The 27,117-nt window shown below is 39.6% G+C and overlaps 1 protein-coding gene across 3 annotated transcripts in view; it reads right to left on the bottom strand.

Annotated features, from left to right (window-relative positions):
• TUB (TUB bipartite transcription factor) overlaps positions 1-27,117 on the bottom strand; it is a 74,880-nt gene that overhangs the window by 24,362 nt on the left and 23,401 nt on the right. Inside the window, exons 2-4 of one of the 3 annotated variants that reach the window (XM_044425973.1) lie at positions 17,603-17,654; positions 15,556-15,718; positions 2,393-2,530 (exon numbers count right to left, since the gene is read on the bottom strand). In XM_044425973.1, the coding sequence (XP_044281908.1) occupies positions 2,393-2,530; positions 15,556-15,718; positions 17,603-17,654 (353 nt within the window). Of the gene's footprint in view, positions 1-2,392; positions 2,531-15,555; positions 15,747-17,602; positions 17,658-27,117 lie in introns of those variants that run through there. The other 2 variants (XM_044425974.1, XM_044425975.1) reach the window with 2 other exon arrangements.

Raw genomic sequence — 27,117 nt, 5'->3', positions numbered from 1 at the left:
GTAGACGCTATGGCTATAATAGAAATGACTCACTACAGCGGGACCATCATGGGTCCATGACAGCTGCTCTCCCCTTTGAGGTTTATTTTCCATGGTGCCCAATTCAGCATGGTGCTGACTAGGCAGAGCTCTTTTCAAACAGCTAAAGGGGTTCCACAAATCAGTCTATTTGGTGGGGGATTCAAGAGGGAGGGGGAGGAATGGATTGAACCATCTGCTCCCCTTCTTGAGCGACTGATCAGCACAAGAGATTCCATGTAAAGAGACCAGGCTGTTGCATCACTATACAGATGAGGGTCCCTTGGCACACAGAGTTCCTTCTTCAGCTATAGAGACATATACAGAACCTTCCTTCAACACACATAAAAGCCTTAGCGGGTTCCAGAGAATAGTGCTCCAAACACTACCATAACACTGATATAATAGTAGACTAAAAACGCAATTCACTGTTCAATTAGACAGCTGTCTGGGGCATGCTGGAAGAGGTAGAACTTTTTCTGTCAATTCACACAAAGGATTGCTCCCTAAAATTCCATTCCTGTACCCCAACTGTGTAAAGAAAAGGCTGAGGAAAAACCTGGGGGGAAAATAATGTTAACAGAAGTGGGTCTGAATTTAATTAATTAGGCCTACAGCCATTTTGACCCAAGCCTACCACTCCAGTAAGAGAAAATGGCATACAGGGGTCCAGCAGAACACCTGCAGCATTTGGCTCAGTCCCGACTGATTAGTAAGAGGAGCCTTTCATGATGGAGATGCACAAAATCATTCAATGGGCATTTTGTATAGTCTTTTGTATACAAAGCTAGAGAGTACACCAGCACACCAGTTGAAATGAATAGGCTTTTCAAATTCACAAATCAAATGAGTGTTTGTTTCCTTAGCCATGCAGAGCATGTCATCCATCTCTGCATAAACCAGAAGTGTTCAAGAAAGTCAGAAGATTCTGGGTAAGTAGAGCTACAAGATATATGCACATACTCATATATGTGAGCACAGTGCCTTCTACTGAGTCAGACCGTGGGTCAATTGTCCAATAAGAAGACACGGATGTTCCAGTGTCGAGCAGGAAGGAGTCTTTCCTAGCCCTAAGCGAAAATGTCAGGAATCAAACCTGGAACTTTCTGTATGCAAAATCCCATGTGCTCTACCACTTAGCTCTGGTTCGTCCTTAGAATATACTTCATGGCTCTGCGTTCTAGATGCAAGATTTTTCCAGAGTGAGGGATATAAATTCAACCCCTCCTAGACACATACAGAAACAAGTGCAGTGGGGATGCTGTCCGATTTGAAAATTTCAAAATATACAAAGGTTTAAATAAATAAATAAAATCTTTATTAGGTGGAATAAGAAATAATTTTCCTATTACCATGACAGATAGAATATATCAATAATGCAGATGTTTGGAGAAAGATGTAGATATTATGGAGAAATACTGAATGGTAAACATTATGGAGAAATATTGTCATTAGGAACTGTCATGTGTCATAGGTAGAGGACTTTATTGAACTTTGTACATATGAAAAATGGACACAAATATAAAACTTCCACCCTTTGGAGGCTTAGTGGAGACTGACAGAAGTATTTTTCAAAGCACTGTAAACTTGCCCAGTTAGGATTAGGATTAGGGTTAGGGCAGTGACCACTGGGGTAAGTTGCATTTATCTGTATGATTTCTATATTATTTATTAGAATTTGTGATTTTGGGTTTCATCGTGTTCTGAAGTTTCCAGAATGTGGTAAACAAATTCCTACTTCTTAATGCCACGAATCAGGAGAGATACTGGATACAGAAGGAAAAAAAACACCAGAGTTCATGCCCACCCGTTTTTTAAAAAAAGAAGCAATTTGCCTTTACTAATTTACATATGTTCTAAAGACATTATATGTGTGTCTGTAAAGGATTCAGTGTCCCAAGGATACCCCTATTTTAAAAAAAGGTACATCAACAGGTAAGAGGAGGGTATTTGTTTTCGGGCGGGGGGGACACACCCTCAGGCAGTGAAGCACATGTGTGCAAAATCAGCTAATCCACAGGGATCAGATACTGCAGAAATCATCAGGGCCCTGTATCTTTCTTTTAGCAAGTGCCCATGAACAGGAAGGTGGGAGCAGATGGCTGGAGCTCCAAAGGAAAGATCCAGGACACCTGCCCTAGAGGGCATCCTAACACCATCTCTGCCACCAATCAAACCAATGGAATATGAGTATCTGGATATACGAGCTACCACAACTTGAACCATGCAATCATCATCAACTAAATTTTGACAATCATCAATTTTGAACAAAATATAGTTTAAACAAAGTAGGAAATGAATAATCCCCTTAAAGTATGTAAAGTTCTTGATACTTGTCTCATTTTTATTTAATAATTAGCAACATGCAGCTAACCTTTGTTTTTTCCCTTTTTCTCCTTTCTGGTGTTGCCAGTTTGGCAGCCTCCTGTGGCTGCCTTGGTTTTTTTAGTTGATTTTGGAGCTTGAGGGTCGGTTACCACCTTTACGTCTTCTTGATCGGCCTCCTGCACTGCTTGAGAGAGTCAGGACATCCCAACCCCCCAAAACAGACAAAGACAACATGAAAGAAAAACAAAGGAAAGAAGAAATCAGAAATCTATGAAACCACAAGAAAACTAACCAAAGAAAACAGATCATCAAAGCATCTGCTTATTAGTTCAGCAGAAAGAAAGCGGCAAAGGACCAAAGGCTTCAGGTTTCAATTGAACTGTTTTCAAACTTTACGTATTGATCCCCGTGTTCTATATAATCAAAGTGGGAATCAAATAACTGTTAGTCACTTTGACTGTGTGAACCAGTTTTGACTGCTTTTAACTATCTCCAAGGTCATGATGGGGCTTGATGCAGCTTGAACACACCTGAACGCGGATTCTATTTCTAAGACTCCCTTTGTAATGTATTTTTAAAATTTGCACACTACTCAGAGAACTTTAGTTATTGGGTGTTATTTATTTATTTAAAACATTTCTACTCTGTCCTTCCTGATAAAATGTCTCAGGACGGTTTACAATAAGTAAAAGCAGTGATAATAATAAAATTACATTCAATAATAATAAATAAATAATGGTAACACAATAACTAAAGCAACAAATAACAGAACAATAATTAAAATTGTTGTGAAAGTTATGAAAATGTAATGCATGTATTGTTGTGACGTTATGAAAATGTAATGCATATATAACTGAAAAGAGCAACGTCACATAATGGTATCAGCACTCCAGCTGTATGGCTAATAATGTCTGGAGGCAGACTGGCAGGAATACTATCTCCATCAAGCTTACCACTGAAAATTGCAGACAACAGCACTTACCGGGAAATCGACTCATATATATGTAGGCGCACCAGCTTGCCCTTTCAAGCAGCAAGCTGAAGTTCCCTGCAAAGGAACTCAGTGTACTGGCAAGTCACCCCATAAGTTGAGTTCATATGCCTACTACAAATACATTATTTTGCCTTCTGCCTTATATTCTCTTAGTTCCTTTGCTACTTTTTGCACATATCTTTTTGCAAACGTGCAAAGAGGAACACAGGAACAGTAGAGGTGTAACCCAATTATGTGTGTGAGATCTGCAAAAGATCTGTTTGTTTGAAACACATGCATGCATAGATTTCCACAAAAAATGACATCTACAAAAGGAAACAAAGTTAACTATTAATATTCCACTGGTCTACAGCACACCAAGGATGTCACAGCATAATTCAGGATGCCTCAGAGGAGGACAGGGCAAGCTGCAGCATTCCCTCCCAACAGTCCTAGCCAATGATGAGAGCCCATAGGAGTTGCTGGCCAAAACATCGGGAGAGATACACATTTGTCAAGAGGCGGGGCTCCTTGTGTTACTGTCATTGTTACAGCTTTGGTACTTTCAAAAGTCAAGTAAGTGGCTTTATAAGTATGCCTGTTCCTTTCTTGGAGCTGATTATTACATGAAACTTATTTAAACTTTATTTAAATTTTAAGTTTAAACTTTTTAAACTTTTAAAAAAACCACAGGATTTTTTGGGGCTGCCTGAGTATATTATTATTATGTAGACTTCTGTAAAATCTTTAAACATAGCAGAGTCTTAAGTTCCAAAGAAACTTAAGGAATTAGTGTGGCATCCATTTTAATTATATGTAGAAGGTCTAATTTCTTAAAGGAATATCAGAGTAGGCTGCAAAAGTGGGACTTATGTCCAAATTACAATGCATATGATTGCACTGTTGGTTGGTTGGTAGGCAGTGAGATCTGGTGTATTTATCATTTGTACAATCTATTAGCAAACAATATTTTAGCTTATCAGGTTACTCAAGAATCATAGATTTCTGTGTTCCTGTATTCTGTTCCACAACAAATACACAATACTTTGTTGTGCATTTCCCATATTGGATTTCAAGCATTTGTCTTCTGCTTAGAGTTAATCTTGAAGTCACACCTGTAATCTGTATGGCCTTTTCGTATTGTTCAGTTGTGTAGAAACCCAAAACTTGTGAAAAGGGAGTCACTGACCACATCTGGATGATCAAACCAGGGTATGATCATATGTGCTACACCTACAATAAGTCTCTTTGCTACTGCTTTGCTTAGCCCTTGATGTGAATAGTAAAACAAACCAGGAAGGCTCACTTATTCCTACCTTTCTATTGCATCTGAATCAAGAGCTATGATTAATGGCTTCCATATAGGCCAAGATTCAGAAGCTGGCTTTAAATCTATTTATATTTGGAAACCATTAACAATAGTTCCTGGTTTGGATGGTAAAAGTAGCTATAGCGATGACTTCCTGATTTATTTCACAAGCTGACCAAAGCAAAACTTTAACGAAAGGCTTGCATGTAGGTACACAAAGCTCATGCATATCCTGGAACATCCATGCCGGGTATATCTGTGTCCATACACAAAGCCACTCTCTCTTTTGTTATTATTCCACAGTTGAGCCTAAGTGCGTCTCACAAAAATGTAAATGTATATTGAAGTGTCCAGTGTGTAGACTGTTACATCTGTGTTGCTCTACTGTTTATTTAGAGAAATGCAAAAGCTTTATATTAGCTGCCTGACACTTGCCTTGCTATTATATCAGCAATTTGTTCATGTAACTTGCATTAGCATGAAACTATTTAAAAAAAAAAAACCTCTATTACTGTGAGCTACAGCTTGTAGAATTAGTTCCAAAGAAGAACATCTTCAGCAACTGTCAAAGCTGGTATATGAATACAAGTGACCTTATCAGGCAAGAATTTAAACAGCTGCATGATTATATTTCAGGTCTAATCTATAACAATGATTGTGTTGATTCCAGACAGTAACATGTCTTAAATCCACATAATTTTTATTGGAGATATTTAAAAAGATCTTTTATGATAAAAGCAGCAAAATTAGGTTTTCAAAACAGTTACACTAAGTGCCTTATAATTTTGACAGAAATGAGGTTTAGTGTAGAAGAATAAATTATTACTTGAAGATTAATTCTACCCAATATTAGAACCCAAAACAGCATATAAAAAAACCCCTGTATTTTTTTCTCTTCTAGCCATCCTTAACTTAGTTTCAAATGGGATCTAAGAGAAATCTCAGGAGTCAAACTTCCCTGACATGTAAGCAGCCACAGTCCTGGCTAGGTTACATGTATTGCCCATGGTAATACGGAAAAATATTTGCATAATCTCCAGCTGTACACAGACAACAAAAACAGCTATTTCAGCAAATTTCGTAGCTGGAATTAATACAGAAACAGCCACAAATATGCCCTGTAGCTCTCTACATAAATAGGACAATTCACAAGAACTTTTTTGCACATGACCAAAACCATAAATCAGTAGTGGCATACCTGATCTGCATGCAGAGGGCACACCTGGTAGCAGAGGGCACACCTGATTTCAATCCCCAGCATCTCCATATAGGGCTAGGAAAAACTGCTGCCCGAGTCCTTACAAAGCCATTGCTAGTCAGTGTCAACAATACTGGGCTAGGTGGACAGATGTCCTGACTAGATATATGGCAGTTCCTTATGCTCCAATGCACAGATGCTCATGTGCAGGGCCAGCGAATTGTGAACTAACCCTAAATTAATGGGGCTGAAACAACTATGTGTCACCTGCTAATTAATTATAGTGAATTTTCTACCAAAGTTTTAAAAAAATAAACATTGCAATTTCTAAGGAGGACATTTACCGTACAGTGCAATGTAGCCTACTCAGAAGGAAGTCTCCATTTGAATGAAACAGGGCTTACTCTCAGCTATACAGATTCAGAATTACAGTTTTGTTGCTCCTCAATCACCTAAGTTTATTCATTGTGAATTTATTCCTATCCCAATAGAAACAGCTTCTGCACCTATTTAAAAGTGATATATGTTCTTAATTGGTCTTTCTGACTGCATCAGGCACCTACCGTAGTCACACGTTGCAAAACAGTATATTTTTCACTTTGTTTTCCCCTGACGACTGTCAAAGTACAAGCTTTCAGGGGAATACAAAGTCATGAGTAATTTTTGCTTGCAAAACAGAGTAGCTACCAGATGACCCCCGCTGCAGTCAGAATCTCTACTTTTTTGGCCAGGCCTGACTCTTTTCAGGATCCTGCATCTTTCCCACCCTTTCCTGAGACTTGAGGTACGCTGGAAGGTGGAAAAGTACAAACCACCTCTTTTATGGAAACATGGAATTTGCACCGTTGACTCAGACTTTCTCTAAAGTAGCTTTCATAGTGATAATTTGGCTTTTTTCACATGGACATATACTTATGTATGCACACATGACCCATCAAAACATCCTGATTAGCACTGTCAAAAACCTTATTTAAAAAAAGTTTGAGCTTTGGCAGCTGTCAAACATGATTTGGACTTTACTTTCCCTTGACAGTCCACTTTTTGACAGTTGTCAGGAGAAAGCAAAGGAAAAAATAAACCTGTTTGCAGCGTCTCTTGGTCAATGTCCACACTGGGTGGCTGCTCTACTTTGATAATAGGCAAGAAACTGCCCAGGTATTTGCACAAGTCTAAATATAATTTATTTTTTTAAAAAAATCACAAAATATTTGTGCACATTTGGAGGTGCAAGAAAAAATTAGAAGAATGTTGAATCAGTAGCAGTCCCACCAATGTGCTACTTAGGCAATTTGGTGGAGCTGTCACTGGCTATCAATTTGGAAACTCTGGAAGGTAATGTCAGGAAAAAAGGGAAGAGGATAAGAAAAATCTTTAGTGAGAAAAAAGGGCTCAGGAACAAAGTGGGGAGTTCAGCTTGTTTGTGCCACTTGGGCAATGGAAGCTCAGGTAAATTTGGCAGGTAAAGAAGGCTTACTCTTGTCAAGCAACTCACCAGTCACTTTCTGCCATCAAGGGTAGAGTTGGTCACCTGTGGTCAGATGACATAACAACCCACTGTGGGTGCAACAACCCCTAAAACAAGTGCATGGAGAAGTAACCCAGCAGGAAACAGTCTAGATTCACATGACAGTGACACAAAAGTCCAACATGGTTTGTCATCCATTATGGATTGTTGTGTTGTGCAAATCCAGCCACTGTCTTTTAAGCCAGAAGACCATTTGTCACCTGTTACAGAAGGTTAAAAACAGAAGTTTGCATGCAGTACGAGGGAAGTTCTGAGCTTATCAACAGACCAGCATTTTATTAAACAGTGTGCACAATGGGAACCCAGCAACTGATTAGAACTGTGTTTCTAATAATCTGTGTTGGTGTGAAGTTTTGGGGGGAAAGCAATCAAGCATCCAAGCCAAATTCTACAATTTTTCTTTGAGGTCCTTCTGAAGGGCAGTATGGTGACTAAAAAAGGGCATTCTCTGCTGTGGCATGCTAGCTAATGATCCACCTGGTACCAAGTTTGATGCCTTGCTGTACCAGGTATACACCATTTTATTTTCCAGTGCCTTTCAAATATATAGTGGAAGATATCAGCTTTTGTTAAGAGATTAGGCTGGTGCTGCTCTTTTCCAACTCCTAGTGTCATTTATATCTTTAATCCACAAGCAACTCTGAAAAAAATGCTGTGCACTGAAGAACAGATTACCGATGCTTGCAATCAAATAACCTAGCTGGTCCCAGAAACAGATGCACCCAAGATGGGGTGGCAGGGAGAGTCTGCGTGTAGTGAATTAATCTTTTTTCATATTGTGTTGCTTTTAGATAACATTTTATGGTGTATATTTTTATTCGTATTATTGTGCTGATTATGGATTTATATGGATTATGGATTTTTGTGCTATATTATTTCTGGATTGTGTACATTAGTCACTTTAACTGCTTTTTGTGATGGGAAGCAAAGTATACATTTGTTGTTGCTAGGGTTATTCATATATGAAACATGGGGCACATACATGAATAACTTCCCTTCCTGAGTGGCTTCATGGTCTTCACGGTCCAAGCCTCTACTGTACTTTGTTTCCAGGAAAACGTAAGAGATGGCACATTTACCCACAGTACATTTTGACAATCTGTGTTCGTACTCACCACCTAGGAGAGCAGGGCCATGGGGCAGGCACAACTGCACTGTCATTTCCTAGTCTGTCCTGTTGCAGCACTTTGACTATGACCTAATTTGGGCCCAGGAGAGTTCCTGGATCCCAGGCTGACAGCACAAGAGACAGTAGGAGATTCCCTCTATGGACAAATGTGTCCTTCCCAGTAAGAATGCCTGCAAGACCACCGACAGCCCCCACACCTGGCACAATTTTCCTCAACTACCTCTGCCTACTTCAACAGTCAAGTCCTATAGCAGGGATCACTTCAGTACCAACCTGCCTACCTGATAAGACCACAAGAGATTAATTGCCTGCCAAGCATCCCTGCCTGCCTTTGGCCTAGTAGCAGGAAAAGATGCCCTGCACTCACGGTTAGGTACAGGGAGTGACCAACCAAAAGGCTTGGCTGCACTGTGGCATCAGGCTTCTATTTTCCTTTAAGTTGCTGAAATATTTGAGTAGTCTGGATATAGGTCACTCCTTTCAAAACGCTAAGTGAAAAAGCGTCAGTGGCAGGGCAGCACTGATCAACATATCAGCCTGCACAGTGTAAATACCTTCTGCACTGCGAACAGAACCAGGTATCAAAGGCTCTTTCCAGCGCTGACTTCCAACTAGCTTGTTAGCTATTGCCACGCAGTACAGCAACACCTTCCTATTCTGAGGCAATCTGACCAGCAAGATGGAAATTTGGAGTAGTATCCAATGGAACAGGAATGCTAAATTACACTTGTACTTGTTTATGGGACTTCTAATGCAATACTAAAAGCTTTAATTGGTGCCAACTAACACTAATGGCATTGTGCTACATTGTGCCGGATACAGCCCTGAATTTCTAGAAGGCATGAATTACACTCACTCACTCACTCACTCACACACACACACACACACACAAAGAATCCAACTGCCCCTCCCTGAAAAGAAGTTAAAGCTTGTATGAATGCATATATTCTGAATTTATTCAGCTACTAGTAGTTGCCATGGAAAAGGAGCTTTGTTTTTGCAAAACCATTATGTGCAAATGCGATGTTTGCGTTCTGCTTGATACTGACGAGACTTCTCATGGCATATCATAACCTTGGGCTGCTCGGTTTGACAGGTCATTCTGTTCTGGCACTTGTGTGATAAGACACTATTCTGTGTATCAAACTACCAACCTGTGAAGCAGATATTAATTAATTAATTAATTAATTAATTAATTAGTGTGAGGGCTAGAGCTAATTATTCCTCGGTAAGCTCTGAGGAATACCTCACCCTGTTCACCACATAAGCACCAATCTGGGAACCTATATTAAAAGCAGATCTAAAAATGAGAAGGAATGACAAGTGTCGGCGTCTTCTTTGTAGCAAATAGCATTTAGAGAAAGTTTAGAGGAAATGCAGCTAATGCTTGAAGCATGATCATCCCATGATACAGATTCACCAGAAGGCTGCTTGTTTCACTTTATCTTTCTGCCACTGGTGTTATTTGATCATTTACAGAAGATAAAAAGTACTCTGGGTTCAATCAAGCGGCCATAAGTGGCCTTCTGCTCATGCAAGAGTGCACTCCCTTCCTCTCCTTCCTCTTGCAGCCCTCTGAAATCTTCTCCAGAGAATTCCTCAACCCTCTGGAGCAAATGCTGGCAGTGCAGGGAGTCTGCAGGCAAAATAGGGATGCCATTCTGTTGGGGGGGAGCCCCCCACTGAATATAACCCTCTAGCTTTTCACTTTTAGTTTTGCTAAAAGGGGAGGATTACCCCCCCAACACAGTTTTGATCTAGGCCCTCTTCTTACCTAACCTATGGACTCTTAAGAGTTGTTCACTATTCATTTCAGACAGGAAGTAAGTTTTTAATGTACTTTTGTTTACACAACCAACACGAAGATGAAAAAGAGTCAGAATACGGGTTTTACCCCTTCAGTACATGTTTAATTATTAACACATGCTTTTAATTATATGTTCATTAAATTAAAATATTCTTACCTTCTGAACTGCAAATTAAAACTCTACCCCATGAGTACCATGTTAAATATTGTTAATTGAAACTGACTGTTAACAAAGTGTTAACTAATACTCATTAACAGAATATGCACAAATGTACACTTCAGTCAAATGATTAACTGTCTTACTTGCAAAAGACTAATAGGCTTACTTGGTGCAATCCCTGCCATTTACAGCTCAAAGTAAAATGACACTCCAGGTTTAACAACCCACAGCCCACCTGAAATGTGTACCAAGTATGGGCTCCTTCTTATTAAAGCTCAAAAAAGAGTAGCTGATTCAAATTGTGAAAAATGCCATTTTAAAACTGAGAATTGCATACTATAGCACTTACATGAATAAAAATGTATTTCCTACTGTTAATTGAAAAGATTGGTATTTCAAATTTCCAAGGGCTTCAAGTTTAAAAACTGGCATTAATAAGGCTTAAACTTCTGTCCTAGTTTTCCTTACATTTCCCTGTTTTAAAGTTTCTGGGAGCATGTGTCTTCAATTAGATCTGGCCTACTTAAGAATTACATAAAATACAATTCAAGCAAAATAGCACAAGACCTATTTAGGCATCACTAACTTGATTACAAAGCACAAAGAGTGGAAGCATACCCATGTGCCCCCAATCATCACATCCCCATCAGCCTTGTCCACTCTCTCCATGCTTTTGGGGAAACATCAGGAGAATGGAGCCCACTTTATACACATTGGCTTCTCCCATGTTGTGGAACACTTTGCACAATCAGGGTTTATACCTGGGGGTACGTACACTTGTGCAATGGCTCTGGAATGTAGTCTGAGCAGGCCAGGACACTGACCCACATTCCCCTTTTATGCAATTGTTCTATCAGAGGGTGTGTTTTAACTTATGAATTCACTCCAGGCAACAAATATGACCATAAGTAGTACTGGTCACATCAGCAGAAGAGAACATATATCTCTAATGGTGATGTGAGCAGGGAAACTCCTGAAGGGCATGTATGGAGCAGCAGCAGCAGCTGAAGGCAACACTGGTGAAAATCTTTCTCAGACGCTGGCAGTGATGCTCAAAATAACTCTGGTTAGCGCTGTGCAGAAGAAGGCAATGGTAAACCACTTCTGAATTTTCTTACCTTGAACACCTTATGATGAAACATTCAAAGTAAAACAAAAGATAGTACCAGAAGATGAGACACTCAGATTGGAAGGCAATCAGCCATTGGGAAGACCAAAGGACAAGTAGAAGTAGGGTTGTAACTAATAATGCCATTAGACGAAAGCTGAAAGGAAGTCTAGTGCTGACATCCACAGAGGTAAAAGACAAGTCAGATGCTGTACAACACTGTTGGAACATGGCATGTGGGAAATATGAATCAAGGCAAACTGGAAACACTAAAGCAACAGCTAAGCACTGAAGAACCTGGTTTCACCTAAATGAAATGGCCTGAATAGCACATTTTCAGACAGCTTTACTCTGGAAATGGCAAACTCAGAAGAAATGAAGTAGCTCTAATACTCAGGCAAGGATGTAGCACAGGCAGTAAGGGACTATCCTGCAAAGTCCAACCAAATCGTATTGGAATTCTTAGAAAACCTATCAAGATAACTATCATTCATGTTTACACTCCAACAGCAGATGTTGAAAAAGATTTAAAAAAAAAAAAAAACCTCAGTGTAAATGTCTAACAGGAAATTGATAACACACCAAAACAAGACATGCTACTAACCCTAGGTGAGTGGAAAGCAGAAGTAGGAAACAAAGCAGAACCCAGTCTTGGGAGAATTTGGCCTATGAGTCAGACATGAAGCTGAAGATTGACTCTCAGAATTTTGTGAAGTCAACCATCTGTTTCTTGCAAACAGATATTTGAAGACACCAAGCATATGACTACATAGGGACAGCATCAGATGTAATACGGAAATTGAACAGACTACATGACTGCAAGTAGGAGATGGAGAATCTGTCTTTACACTGCAAAAGCAGGGAGCAGGAGCAAGTTACGGTAGTGACCATTATCAAAAAATGAGAGTGCAGCTAAAAAAGATCACTAAAAAAGCATAGTGTCAAAATGTACCTTAAATAACATTCCCAAGCAATATAAAATCAGATTATCTGAAGAAATCAGAAGAACAGATTGTCATCATCATCATTTCTATACCACCCCATAGCTAAAGTTCTCTGGGTGGTTTACAACACTATATAAAACAAAACAATAAAATACAACAGAAATATCATAAAAAGAGTAATGTTAAAATTAATTGAAAATAACCTAAATAAACAGGAAAAATACAGTAAAAAAAACCAGTAACACCCCCCCCACCCCCGGCAATACTGAACCTAATTGACCATGAATTGGAAGAACTGTGGACTAAAAGCAGAGACATTGCTAAAGGAAAATGCAAAAAGAATGAAAAAGCTCCTGTTGCAAAAAGAATGAAAAAGCCTAGATGGATGACAGAAGAAACAGACACAATGGCTAAGGACAGATGAGAAGCAAAAACAAAAGGTGACAGAAATAGAATCAGAATCCATAATGCATTTTTTCAGTGACTATCACATAGAGTCAAAAAGAACCATTACAATGACCAGTGTAAAGAAATAGAAGAGAACAAGAAAAGTGGAAAAACAGGAGACCTCTTCCAGAAGATCCACAAAATCAAAGGGAAATTCAAACCTAAATTAGGAACGCTGAAAACTAGCAGAGGTACACGCTATCTGATCACAAGAACATAAAGAGAAAATGGAAACAATAAACAGAAAAATTGAAAGAATGACAGACTCCTTCAAAGAGAAATCCTATGAGGAACAGTCTGCAATATTAGAAAGCAAAATAAAAGCTGCTCTGAAGGCACTTAGAAGGAACAAAACACCCAGGTAGATAGGATACCAATAGAACAAACTACAGAGAATAAATCAGTTCAAATCCTAACAAGAATATGCCAACACCTACGGAAACAAAACAACGGCCCATTAACTGGAAATGTTCAATATACATTCCAATTCTCATGCTAAGGAGTGCATGAACTACAAGACCACTGCAATGATTTCCCAATACAAATTAAGTGATGTTCAAGGTATTGCAACAAAGAATGTTACCCTGTGTGCAATGAGAAGTGCACGATTTTCAAGCCGGATTCCAAAAAGGCACATCCCAAACATATGTCAACAACTGGAATGGACTAAAGAATATCAGAAGATCAGTCGATTATTTACAGTAAAACCTCTGACTGTGTAGCACACAAGAAGCTATGCATGGTCTTGAAAGACATAGGTATTCCTCAGCACTTCATTGTCCTCATGATGATTGTTCACCTGTATTGTGGACAAGAAGTTACTGTTAGAACAGAATATGGAGAAATAGAAAGGGTTCCTATAGGCAAAAACATCAGATAAGGGTGGATCTTATCTCCCTGTCTGTTCAATCTGCACACAAAACATATCATAAGGAAAGCTGGAATATGATCAGGAGGAGGAGTGAAAATTGGTGGAAAACACATCAATAATTTAAGACATGAGATGATACTATCCTGCTGGCAGAAAGCAGCAATGAATTATAAGGTTTCCTGAAGAGCATGAGAGAAGAAAGTAAAAAAGCAAGACTGCAGCTGAGCATGAAGAACAGAAAAATCAAGGAAGACGTTGAAATTGTGAATGTTTTGGCATACCTTAGCCCAGTCATCAATGCAAATAGAGCCCTCAGTTAAGAAATTCAAAAAAGACTGAGACTTGGAAGAACAAGAAGGAAAGGATTTAAAAAGTTAATCAAGTGTGGGATGTTTCACTGCAGACCAAGGCCAAGATCATCCATACTATCATATTCCCAGTCACTATGCATGGGTATGAAAGCTGAAAAGTAAGAAAGGCAACATTATCTAAGGGTGGGCGTACACTCAAAACATGGTATTGGAGGAGAGCTTTGTGAATACTCTGGACTGACAGGAAGATGAGCAAGTGGGTCCCAGAGCAAATCAAGCCAGAACTTTCCCTATAAACAGAAATGACAAAACTAAAGCTGTTATACTTTAGGAACATCATAAGAAGGCAAGAATCACTGGAGAAGGCCATCATGCTAGGGAAAGTAAAAGGCAGGAAAAGAAAATAAAGCCCAAATACGAGATGAAATGATTCCACGAAGGAAACTGCAGCCATGAGTTCACAAGATCTGGGCTGCGCATTTTGCAGGGCATCCATTCATAGGATCTCCATAGGTCAGAGATGCCAGCCTGTAACAACAACAAACCTGACCACATGCATTTCGACTGCAGTTAAATTGCAATCTAAATGACACAAGGAATTCAAAAGCTGCCTTAGTACTCTGATAAAAACACTCTTGAGAAAAGCCAAAGAGTAAAGGAAATAACAATACAATCTTCTAAAAATATTATCACTGGAAATAATGTTCCTTGAGGAATGTTTCCACAAGATATAAAACATTTATGGGATAATTTTTCTAGCTTCTTCCTAACACCATTAAAATTCAACACTAAAAAGAATCTCAGTGCAGTCCATGACTTTTAACAGAAAACCACCCACAAATTGTAAATAATTTCAGAATAAAGATTGTTGAACAGCTATTTTTAGTAGCTATGCCAATCTCAATGCTTTCCTTTCCCACATCACTTTTCATTGGAAGAATCATCAAAAGATTCTTTCATGAAATATTGAAAAAAATATAAGTTGGAATAGAATATATTGGCAAATAGAATATATTGGCAAATAGAATATATTGGCAAAGAGCAATATTTGAATTATTTTCATTCAATATTGGATATTTTTAATATCAGTGCTTATGTTCACTTTTCCTAAAATTCTGGTTAACGTATATTCAAAGACATTTATTGCTGCCTGTTCATTTTGTTTATAGATGTCTAAGTTTGTTTTATTTGTTTTTATGCTCTGTATTAATTAACATTTTGTTAATCTGGATTTTATTATTAGCCACATTGAACTCCATTTTATTTTTTTAGCAGGAAGTCAGCATAGAAATTAAATAAATATTGTAACATGAGCAGGGGACTAGACCTAATGGCCTTACAGACCAATTTCAACTTTACTATTCTGTGATTCTAAATAAATCAGTAAGATACTCCCCCACAAAATTTTGCAATAAATTGTCATATACCATGATAAATGGTGCTGCTGTTGCTGTTGAGGTAAGATTCAACCAAAGGTGCTTGCTCTTCGGATTGTTTCATTCTGCGCGCCCTTGTGCGGCCATCCACATTGGACTGAACCATCAGTGGTTCCTGACGTTTCTTCTTCTGCTTCTGCTCTAGCAATGCTCTCTATGAAGAATGCACAGACACACAGACACTCACACACAAAAACCTCCATGTTATATTAAATACTATAGAAGCATAGAACTGTACGGGCATAAGGGCTTTCTAGATACCTCAGCAAGGTGAACTGAACCCATGACTTTAATTTGGCACCTACATTCATCACAGCTATGTAAAGGCATGAATAAGATTGCACTTGAAAAGCTTAAAGAGTAAGTCTTTCCCAACAGGCTTAAAGATGTGTTAAAACAACTCTGGCATTAAGATCCAGCAACATGTTCATCAGATCAGTTCCCCTTTGAGATGTGCACAGCAAATGCATAGTGGATTGTGGCTGTCTCATTATGACAACCACAGAAAATGTAGGCATGATTACCCAGAATCACTCAGAACAAAGCATGTAAGTCACTTGTGCTTCTTACAACACAAACGTAACATAGAGAACTCAGTTCTGGCCCAGGTGTAGAACATATGAAAATATTATTTAAGCATAAAATAAGAGAAGGGAAAATCTGATTTTTAAGTTCATATTCCAAATGGTATTGGGAAGAAAGCCGGATTAGAAAACTAGAATCCGTGCTAAACAGTAAACACACATTTATTTCAGTCCTCAGTTGTTAAAGATTTTCACAGCAAAGGGTGTGGGGAAGAATCTATTTTTCACCTCTATAGAGCTCTCCTTCTAGATGTTTCCATGTTTATATTATATTAGTGAAAGCACACAACACATATTTATAAGGTATATCTCAGCTTGAACCTCTCTGAATGTTCACAGCAAACCAAACATCTAGGTTAAAATAGGCAAGTGCCAAATTTGTCCTCTAATACACTTGAATTTCTTTAGGGTACACAAAAGTCCATAAAAGGAAAGGAGAAAATTGTACATTTATATTTTAGACAAAAACTGTGCTTTCATTTTGCATCAACTGCTCTGAAAATGTTTTATTTGCTTGCAACCAAAGTATCACATAAGATATTAATCCAGATTAACTGGTTCAACTGCACTAGTAGAATTGGCCGTCCCTGCCCATTCTTCACTTGGCAGTCCCTCCAATAGTGTGACAATGCTACAAAGAGAGACAGGAGACCCTGGTCATAACAGGGGATCCCCAAAAACAGGACAAAAGGCTGCTGGTTCTCACAGAAGACAGACCTTGTGTTCAACCCACACCTTCCTGTTATCTCCTAATAGGCTCCATTATTGTGGAAAACAAGATGTTCTCCCTGGGAAAGCATTTTAAAACACCTATGTGTGGTGATAAACAACTGGTAGGATGGAGTACAGTGACATGAGGATGTCTGAATCGAAAAAAAACATTCCCACAAACGTTTGCAGGCTTCCATTTGTAATTGGCAAGCACACATTCCTGGAAGGCAGAAGACAGTATCCAATAGAAATCACCTGTAAACAGCCAGCTCCATTAATTCTCTTCTGCAAGTAAACATAGACTTATTGCTTCTGGGGGCAATAACCTGTAATGAGCAGAAGCACTCATTCCTCAAATGAGGCAGGCCAAGAAAGCATGTATAAGGGAGCCCTGCTGAGCATGTCTACTAGTTTCAGGGCTTGCCCCAAGAACACCTTAATCTCCATTGTGCAAGAATTGCTTGCCATTTACAGAAGGGAATGGGTAGAGCTGCTTGATCACAGAATTCAAGTATCAGTGGGCCCTGCTCATGGAGTGGCAGCACTGGATACTAACTAGAAAAACTTTTAATTATACACTGATTTTTGCTATGAAAAAATACAATAGTTATTAAGAATGTGTATCAGGGTACAGGTTTTCTTCAGGTTTTCCTATCCTGAAAAAATCCAGTAAAACAAGCTCAGTTTATCAAAATAAAATAGCCAATCCATCAATCAATATCAGAAAAGTTTCATGAACTCACCTGTCTGTCAAGTTTTTGTTGCCGCAGATTGCTGCTCTCATCATCTAAAACACTGACAGAATAAAAAAAATAAAACAAGAAGAATCTATCAGTCTGATTGTCAAGCAAAACCTGGCAGGGACTTTGTACAGTCACCCAGGAATAGAACTTTATTAGCCATCTATTGCCACACCCCTGAGATTCTCAGAAGCAGCAAGATCTCAAAAGCCTGGTACAGAATGGTGAGAGGACCTTGCTACCCAATTTCTCTGTGTGTGTCAGGAGACTTTGGATGCAACAGGGATCAGCTCTCCTGACAAAATGGCTCTGCCCACCTACATGAGAGATCCTATGCACACATCTTCACTTTCACGTTTAGCTCTACGCAAGCACTCCACTTATTGAGGTTGCTAGCATTCTCCACTGCTGTCCGATGCAAAGTTTTGCGGATGACTGCTTTCACCTGATTCATAGAACTGCTTAGCTGACATGTGGCATCACAAACTGGGAGTCCAAAGGGTTAGAATGTCCAATAATACATTCAAAAACTTTAAAACCCCCTGCTGTAAGACTTCAATATGTTTACATAACTAGCAGATTTATCTACTTCTTGCAGCATCTTATACAGTACAGTACATAACCCTATTTAGTGTTGGTACACTACATTTATCAAAGAACAAATCCCCATTGCTAAGTGTCTGACTGGCAGTTCCCAAAAAATATCGCAAAAGCTTGCAGGGTTGACCATATTTATACCTTATAAACAACAATGACAATAATGAGGTTAGAATTTGGCCTTAAGCATATTTCTATTACTTTAGTAGGTCACTCTCTGCAATGAAGCTGTATCCCCATTATCATCATCAAAAGGACAGCCACATTACCTTGTGCTAGTGACTAAAGGCTGTTTCTTTCACTTTCTGACGTTTCTGAGGCCTTATGCTGCATCTTCAGAAAATCTCCAAAAAAAAACAGTTTTGGAAGGAGATATTTTATTGGCACTTGGGTGCTAGGTAGATACAGCTGGAAAACAGCTGGCACAAAAACTCTGCCAGCAAAGTGACAACCTACATACATTGACAGATGATCCAGGCTGCTAGGTCCCTCTATGAGCTGCATGAAACTGGAATGGCAGTGCTTGCAGCTGCTGCTTAAGAGTCTTTGTGTTTCCCTGAGCTGAAGGAGAAGAAATTCAGTAGGTTGGGTTCCTTCATCCAACCTACTTCTTCCCTCATGGGGTGTTGGGGGGGGGGGGGTGGAATCAGCAGCTGTGTCAAACAGAATAAGGCAAAGAAGACTGTTGGTGCCACTTTGTAAACCAAAGCTTTGCTGCTTCACTGGGAGCTACAGCTAACTGCACATTTGATCCTGTAACAGAAGTGTTGGAAATACTGAAATACTGTCATCCAAAAAAAAAAAGCTTGCAAGTTTTGTGCAAGATTTCCCAGAAGTCCATGAGAAAGGAGAGCTACTTTCTTGCCATGTACAGCGCTGAAACCCATGAAACCTGTGAACATTCAGGGACATTTTTCCTTAAAAATCCTTGACATAAAAGCCCCAAATTCACATTTCCATTTCACCCTGTGTCAATGTTTTTAGAAGATCATGTAAGCAAACCAACTTCTAGGCCTGACTTGTAATTAGGTAGTTATCTGTGGTAAGTAAGGATGTCTTCCAAAGAAGACATGCTCCACCCTCTTCAGCAGCTCAGGAGGCTACTGTGAGCCCCGGGGTTGCCAAATAATGGCTTACTGAATACAGTGCAGGCAGTGGTGTAGAGATGCAGTAATCTGTAGTCTGACCTCACAGATGTGCCTGCTGCTACCAACTCCTTGCCATGCCTGCTTTCCAAGCAGCTGTGGAGGCTTTGCAGTTTGTGAACTGACTGCTTAGTTGGAGGCGATGGATGCACACAGATGCTTAGAAGCATTATGCAGTAAGTTTCCCTGGACTGCTGCATGCTTCTCAGTCATATGAATTCATTGGCTGAAGAGGTAACAGTAATTTGATTTAGTTTACCTAGTAATGTTATGAATAGCTTGTAGTAGAGAAATGTATATATACAAATGCATAGATACAATAACAAAATATATGTAATACAGAATAAGGTTATTATTATTTTCATTTTGTGCTGCCCTACAGAGGATTCCTTTAAGTAATGTAATATAATCCATTTGGAATAAAACACCTCTCACAGAAACATGCAACATCCAGCAATTGATACAGGTCTTGAGCTCCACTGTAGTTTGTAGTTGTTTGACTGGGCCAGAAGCCCAGAATCAAGTGATCGCATAAATTGACTTGCTAGCTTACGTACGAACAGGAAGTCCAAGCTTACTGACACCATATACCATGGGTCCTCAAACTACGGCACAAAGGCCAGATCCGGCCTGCCATGCCCATTTATCCAGCCTGTCTCAGAGGTTTTGGACTTACCGTGCCCATTGGTGAGGCGGCAGCTTACTCGCTTGGATATGGTTTCGGACTCGCTGGGAGAGCTCCAAGCACACCTGCCACCACCGCGCACGCGCCCGTCGCCACCTCACCAGCCCACACCTGCGGGCACCCCCGCCTCACCAGCCCACACCCATCGTCTCCACCTTTCAACTGGCCCCCTGTTGAAAAAGTTTGAGGACCCATGCCATATACCATCCATTGAACATGCAGGTCTTTCCAGGAATGCCCATCAAGTACAAAATATAAAGGAAACAAAAATTTTATGCAGAAAGTACAATGCAGAGAATTGTGCCCACCTCATGTTGCTATCTCTCAGACATCTTTTCATTTCAGCGCAACTTCCAGGAATGTTTTGAAAGTTAACTCAGCTCACAGTGGGCTCTTGAGCACTCAAAACCAAAGTATGATCTGAACAGCTTATCCACAACCAACACTTCATCCAACAACATCAATCTCATTGAAGACTTTAAGGTCCAATCTAAGCCCATGAATCAGTGAGAGTCTATATTACAACCATAAATAGATACAGGATCTAGAACAAACCAAGGTGCATTTGTTCAGCTAAGCTATCCCACTTCATAAACACTTTTCCCTTTAGTGGGATGAATTAATACATGCAGGTTCTACTTTAGCAAAAATAACTTATCAGAAATCCCTTAGGAAATTTACTGCAGTAAATGACTGAACTTTGCAACAAATTTAACCCATTGCACCTTTTAAAAGCTGCATGCTTATGGAGGTTCAAAGGTCCTTCAGAAATATTTCACTATTGTCATGCTTCCAGCTGTATTTGAGCATATTGAAAATGTATCTTACATCTGAAAAATGCAAAGTATTCCTGAAGCTGGAAAAGGAAGGTTCTGATATTCCCCAGTTGATAGGAAAGTAGCTTTCCTGAAGCAGAGTGACCAGCACTGACTTTGAGCCAGGCGAATACAGTTGTTCGTCCCATAATTTCTATGTGTAAACACATAAGCTGCACCCACTTGCCAGAGAAAAAGAAATTCAAAGGAGAAAGGGGGCACTTCCTTAGCTAGCAATAACACCCCGCCCCATCCCATTAGTTTGCTCTGCTCTTTTCAGGTTGTGATCTTAAATTACATGGCTAAATGTTAAGTCTTGTGAATATTCTGTATCACCTCCCTAATGAAAGGATTCTCCTACTTTAGCTAAATTTGTCTTAGAACATCATGAGGATTCTATTTAAACAGGCATTATTCTGAAAAGCAATTCCCACATCCTCAACAGTAGCTCTGCTCAGCATATTTTCTAAAATAAAGCCTCTACAATGGTTCAAAATATGAACCAAAATGGTTTGAAATATGACACAAGTCTTTTTTTTTTAAAGAAAGGAAGAAAATGGACCAGGGCCAAACCCTTCTGTGCTAGAGCTCAACACTGTTCTGCCATTTCTGCAGCATAAGCGGAATTTGCCCTGCATACAGAAAAGAACACTCAAAATGAGAGGCCAAAAGGCAGGCAACCATTTTTGTACATAGAACAACTGCCTCAGAACTTTTGCAAGTATTGATAGGCATGTGCAACTCCATACAGAAAGGAAATCAGTATCTTCTTAAAACAACAGCAGGCATGCCAGCTCCTGCTAAGTAAAGAGCAGAGGGCAAAAATCACACTTGTAGTTGTATTTTGAGAATATGTTCAAAGCCGTAAGACCACCCCCACAGTGCAGTATATGAAATAATGAGGCATCGTATTGCAGAAAATCTGATGGACCTTCTCCTGTGCAGACTCCATCACCCACCCAGATCCCATGGCCCACCCAATCAACCATATAGACCACCTAGGCCAGCACAAGCTGTGCACAAGTGGATGCACAACGAAAGTGATAAAGCTGCAAGATGCCCTTGGAGCTGTACAAAAGCATAAATGGGACAGTTGATCTAATGCTCACTCATTTGTGATCTTGCAGGGTGAGGCAAAGGGGGTATTCTTCAGTGCCTGCAAAGGACTAGTAATGTTAGGCTTAACTGTGTGGCCAAACACACAACTCCCAAGCATTTAAATCCATCCATTCATCGTGCATTCCTCAACCACTCTATTTAGATTTTCAGAGATGTACTAGTAATAAGGTCTTCCAAATTTGAAGCAAATGCTTGGCATGTACTACAAGAAACTATTAGGGCAGAAGGAATAAGGAGTAACGAAAACATTCTCAGAAACTGCTTATCCAGCTGTCATCCCAAAGAATCTGCTTTGTCCATTTAAAAGTTCTAAAAGGACAACACTGGGCAGTAGATGATGGGGTGCTTTAGGGGTTTTTAAAATTTGGATCCTGGTAGTTTACTGTTGATTGATTGTAATGTATTTTCAATGCCAGAATATAACAAGGATTCACATAGTGCTTTATTACTGTAAACCATCTAGAGAGTTGTGGTTATTGGTGGTACAGAAATGTAATAAATGAATGAACAAATACACAAGAGAGGGTGCAGCCACTGGCCTTTTCCCTATACTGGCCCTTTCACTCTCCTTGCTCCCACATCTCCTGTGGGGCAACCCCACCCTTACTACAATAAGCCCCAAGGGCAGGAGGTGAGATGGACTTTGTCAAATGAAAAAGAGGACATGCTTTCTACACCATTCCTAGTTGTGAAAAGTTACAAAAGATGCAGAAGCCCACCTTTCTTCTTCATCTGACCATGTAGGAAGAAGCCAAAGGAGCAAGTGAAGGAGCGGGGTAGGAAACATTCGCTTAAGATCTTTTAAAGAGACAGACTAGAGTTCTGAGTTGACAGCAATCCTAGCTGCCAGGGAACGGGGATAGCTTTGACAGTTGAGGCTACTGGAGAGAGAGGAAGGAGAAGAGGGAAGCTACTGGAGGGAGAAGAAGCAGCCCCTCTACCCTGCCTGGATACAGTGCCGGCTGAGCGACTCCCCTGTTAGCAATTTCTACTGCTGATGGAGCGGAAGCAGCAGCCCTTGGACTGTGTTTAGTTCCAGGCCCAGGTACCGCTGAACCTTGTAACTTGCAGTGCCTGAACATGCCTTTTTCTTCCTCCCTCCCTTTCAATTCCATGGCGGTGGCCTTATTTTCATCTTATTTTTCATCTCTGTAAATCATTGTGGCTAAAGAGAAACATTATAACAAGCAATAAATAAACAAGCAAGCAAGAATGCAAGCAAGCAAGCAAGCAAGGTCTTCATCTAATTCAGAGAACTCTAACATTTTGAACCATGGACACATTTGGGAACTTGAGAAAATGCTGTGGGCATCACCACAAAATCACTTCCATTGAGGATGTAGCTAGTCACATCTTCTACTAGACTGCTCTGGGGGCCTGTCTAGCCAAAAGTGATCTAAAGAGGTAGAGGGAAGACAGAAATATTGAAGCTAGAGACTGGGAGAGAGGAAGCAAAGTAAAGACAGGATGGGGAAGAAACAGCAAGGTAAAGAGCTAGGGAAAGAAATAACAATGCTCAGGACTGAAAGGCAGTAAAAGAATGAGCTAATGGGGAGCGGGGGAGGGAGAAGTGGTGGTAGACAAAGCAGAAGGATGGGGAGAACTGCAACAAAACTAGAGGCTAGAAGGGGAACCAATTTTCACAACCAGTTTTCCAAGACTTTTCTTAAAACATTTTTAAGGAGACAGGAAAGAAAGATCTTTGTTGGCCCCACTGGAGTCCCCAGTTATTATGGCTCAATTGGACCCATACTGGGGATTCTTTATCTAATTCATTTAGAGGTAATTCATAAATCACATATCTACTTGATACTACCAAATCAAGTACTGTGTATACCACAGTACTGACCTTGTGAGTTGCATATAAGATAACTCACAAGGTCACTATTTAAGACAAGGTCAATATTTTGGGCTGTTTTTCTGGTATTTGTCATATGCTGGGCATAAGATGACCCCCAATTTTTCCTTTGCTATTTTTGGTTTCAAGGGTTGTCTTATACACTGATATATACTGTGATAATGTGTGGAACAAATGACCTGCAAGTATGTTTCAGAAAAATACCTTAAGAACTGTGGTGTAGTGGTTAGGAGCATGGGACTGGGACTCAGAGGATCTGGGTTCGAGTCCCCGCTCGGCCATGGAGCCAACTGGGTGACTTTGGGCCAGTCACAGACTCTCAGCCCAATCTACCTCACAGGGTTGTTGTTGTGGGGATAAGATGGAGGAGGAGAGATAATGTAAGCTGCCTTGAGCCCTTTGTAGGAAAAAGGCAGGATATAAATAAAAAAAAAATAAAATAAATAAAATAAACAAGTAACCAGGAAGTATGTTTCAGAAATTACCATATATTAGCATATAAGGTGGCTTGTGTATAAGTCAAGATCAATATTTTGGGTTGTTTATATATGTTGAGCATATAAGATGATGCCCAATGTTTGTTTTACTATTTTCAGTTTCAAGTGACATCTTATACACTGGTAATATATGGTATCTTATCTACTAATGTCACAACTATACCCTGAGTTAAAGAAAATGTCAGAAAAAGAGTGAAGGGTAATCTGTTTTGAAATTTGTGCAGAGGACAGTGGATTTTAATAAAAGAACACACCATTGAAGAGTTTACATCATAACAAAACTGGACTACAATATTCCGAGAACAAGGTAGAGTTACAATGCTGATCTTGCGAGTTTCTTTGTGGTTCAGTAAAGCTCTCCCATTTGAATACATTCAAGAAAGGTTTACTTCTCCACAAAACGAACAAGAGAATAACTAAAAAACAAAACAAAACAGAGTGAGCAGGCTGTCAATGATCTCATTAGTTTGCTGCTTGAAATGCTGACTGCAGGGTCTGTTCCTTGAATGGTTATGCTGCATTCTATAAATACAAAATCATGTTTTGTGTGAATTCCGTTTTCACGTATTTGTCACTTGAGATTCATATACAGAATCTTGTACTTGTAAATCAGACCCAGTGAAGAGGGAAGCAGCAGCAGTCTCCCCTTCTTCACTGTTCCTGGTACTAACATTTGAACAAGCAGCACCTTTGGCCTTTAGCAACACATCATTCTGAAATCCAAACAGCAAACGGAACCCAAATGCCAGCTCATCTTCACTTTTCTCACAGATCATGCTACCAATGAAAAGGATTTTGTTAATGATGAAGGGCATCACAAAATCTTGCCATCTATTTTCTTAATTCCAAGAAAATACTTCCAAAACTTACAATTAAACCTCTAGAGATACATATGATTGCAGGTAGTCCCCAGGTTAAGAAATAGTTTCATTCCTGACAATGCCTTTAAGTCAAATTTGAATGTAAGTCAAATCACATGAATAAACCAAATGTTTGTCTTAGCATATTCATTTATTTTACCTTTCTATGAATATAAAATACTTAAGAAATACCTTCATATTCACTAAAACATCTTAAACACAATACAGCATTGTAATAATCATAATAATACAGTAATAATAAGTAACTACAGGTACTGGCGAGCAAGAAAGTCCAGTACCTGGGGTAGGTATACAGTATTGAAAACATTGTCATAATTTACCTCTTATGCCTAGCATAATGTATGTTTGAGTTTCATTGTTCATCCATCTTTACATTTAATATAAGCCAAATAGAAAATAACCTAGATCTTTAAAAGCGACTTACTGCTCCTTCATTATTTTCTAAAGTTCTCTGATAATGGGCTGCTAGGCGATATAGTCCAGTGTCTGCTTATTACATTCCAAACATTTTAAGCCATGGCGAATTAGTCTCAGCGGGTCCATGCACAGGGGCAGAGCTGGCTGAGCATTTGCTGAGCTCTCAGTTCCACTTCCTGATATAGCACAAGGCTTATGTGGAAGAGGGAACAAACATGTTTCTTGAGATGTTGAAGAGCTGGTTGGAGAAGGTGAAAACGTTTGGTCTAAAAAAATGGGTTTCCGTCACTACCTCTAGCAAACTATGCAGACACCGATGATGCATCGCCAAACACGTTGCATAGTTCCCTAGAGATATTCATGGTTTTTCACTAGAGATATACATACAGGCTTTATGGCAGTCTGTGCATTCATTAAGTATGGGTTGTTCACAACCTGGGTGTTCATAACCTAGGGACTATGTGCATGCTAGTCACTTCCTCATGTTTTTATTTGTAATTAGCATTTTCTATCAAGGAAATCTTTTCTGCAGGAATACACACAGGAAATAAATAAAGGAAATCTAGAAGAGTGAAGAAAGCTTTCAGGTGAAAAGAAAATAATTATAGCATTTGGGAAAGTGTTAAGTCAGGCATGCCTTCCACTATTTCTTAACTCCCTTGCAGAAGCTTTCATCCTGGGGAAAATACCAGGGCTGTGGGGGAGCCAATCTGGAGTAAAGCCATGGGATAAGGAAAGGATTAAAGCCCCATTCTATGGTTCCAATCCCTCCTGTCTCTCTTCCTCTCGCTCTCTCTGACATGCGCTACACTTGCTATTTTAAAACAAAAAAAATCATGTAAAATTTCATGAGAGCAGTGTACATCCAAGAATACACATGCAATAGCAAGAGAAAGGGATGAGAGTTTAAAGGAAAGCCAGTTTACTAAACTCCGAAAGGCAACTCAAACTCAGAACCCTTGGCCCTGTACTCATTTGGTAACTGTCATCTGGGCAACAGAAACACACTACTGGTAGGGAAAGATGTTGTACCCTCCCCATTTATCTATAAGGGTTGCCCCACAGGCCCAGGCAGTGGTCACTAATTCAAATCAGCTGGAAACAGAAACTGTACTTGGTCTAGGATCACAAAGATCGCTTCATCTGGATTATGGCGATAGCATTTGGACAGAAAGCAGCAGCAAATCCTTGGCATCCACAGGAAGCCTGAGTGAAAGCCTGTCATACACTGGACTGCAACACCTGTTCATGAATTTTATACCCTTCATATTCACCCAGAAGCTGGACACAGATAAGGTAAGCGAATGGCATAGTGAAGAGCAGCTCTGTTTCTTGGATTATACCCCAAATTTTCCAAGAATGTCACAGAGGGGGGCTTTTTCTTTTTCCTCAGAAAACAACAAAGTCAGAACAAATATGCTAGTTATACCCAAACCTATTTAAATAATCATGGATGAATGGAAGCACAGTAAGAACTAAAGCAATGCCGCAACACATTTGAAAA

This window comes from Varanus komodoensis, unplaced genomic scaffold, assembly GCF_004798865.1.
Source record: "Varanus komodoensis strain SLA01 unplaced genomic scaffold, ASM479886v1 scaffold16, whole genome shotgun sequence".
Classification (NCBI taxonomy): Eukaryota; Metazoa; Chordata; class Lepidosauria; order Squamata; family Varanidae; genus Varanus; species Varanus komodoensis.
This window is presented reverse-complemented; position numbering and strand designations above follow the sequence as displayed.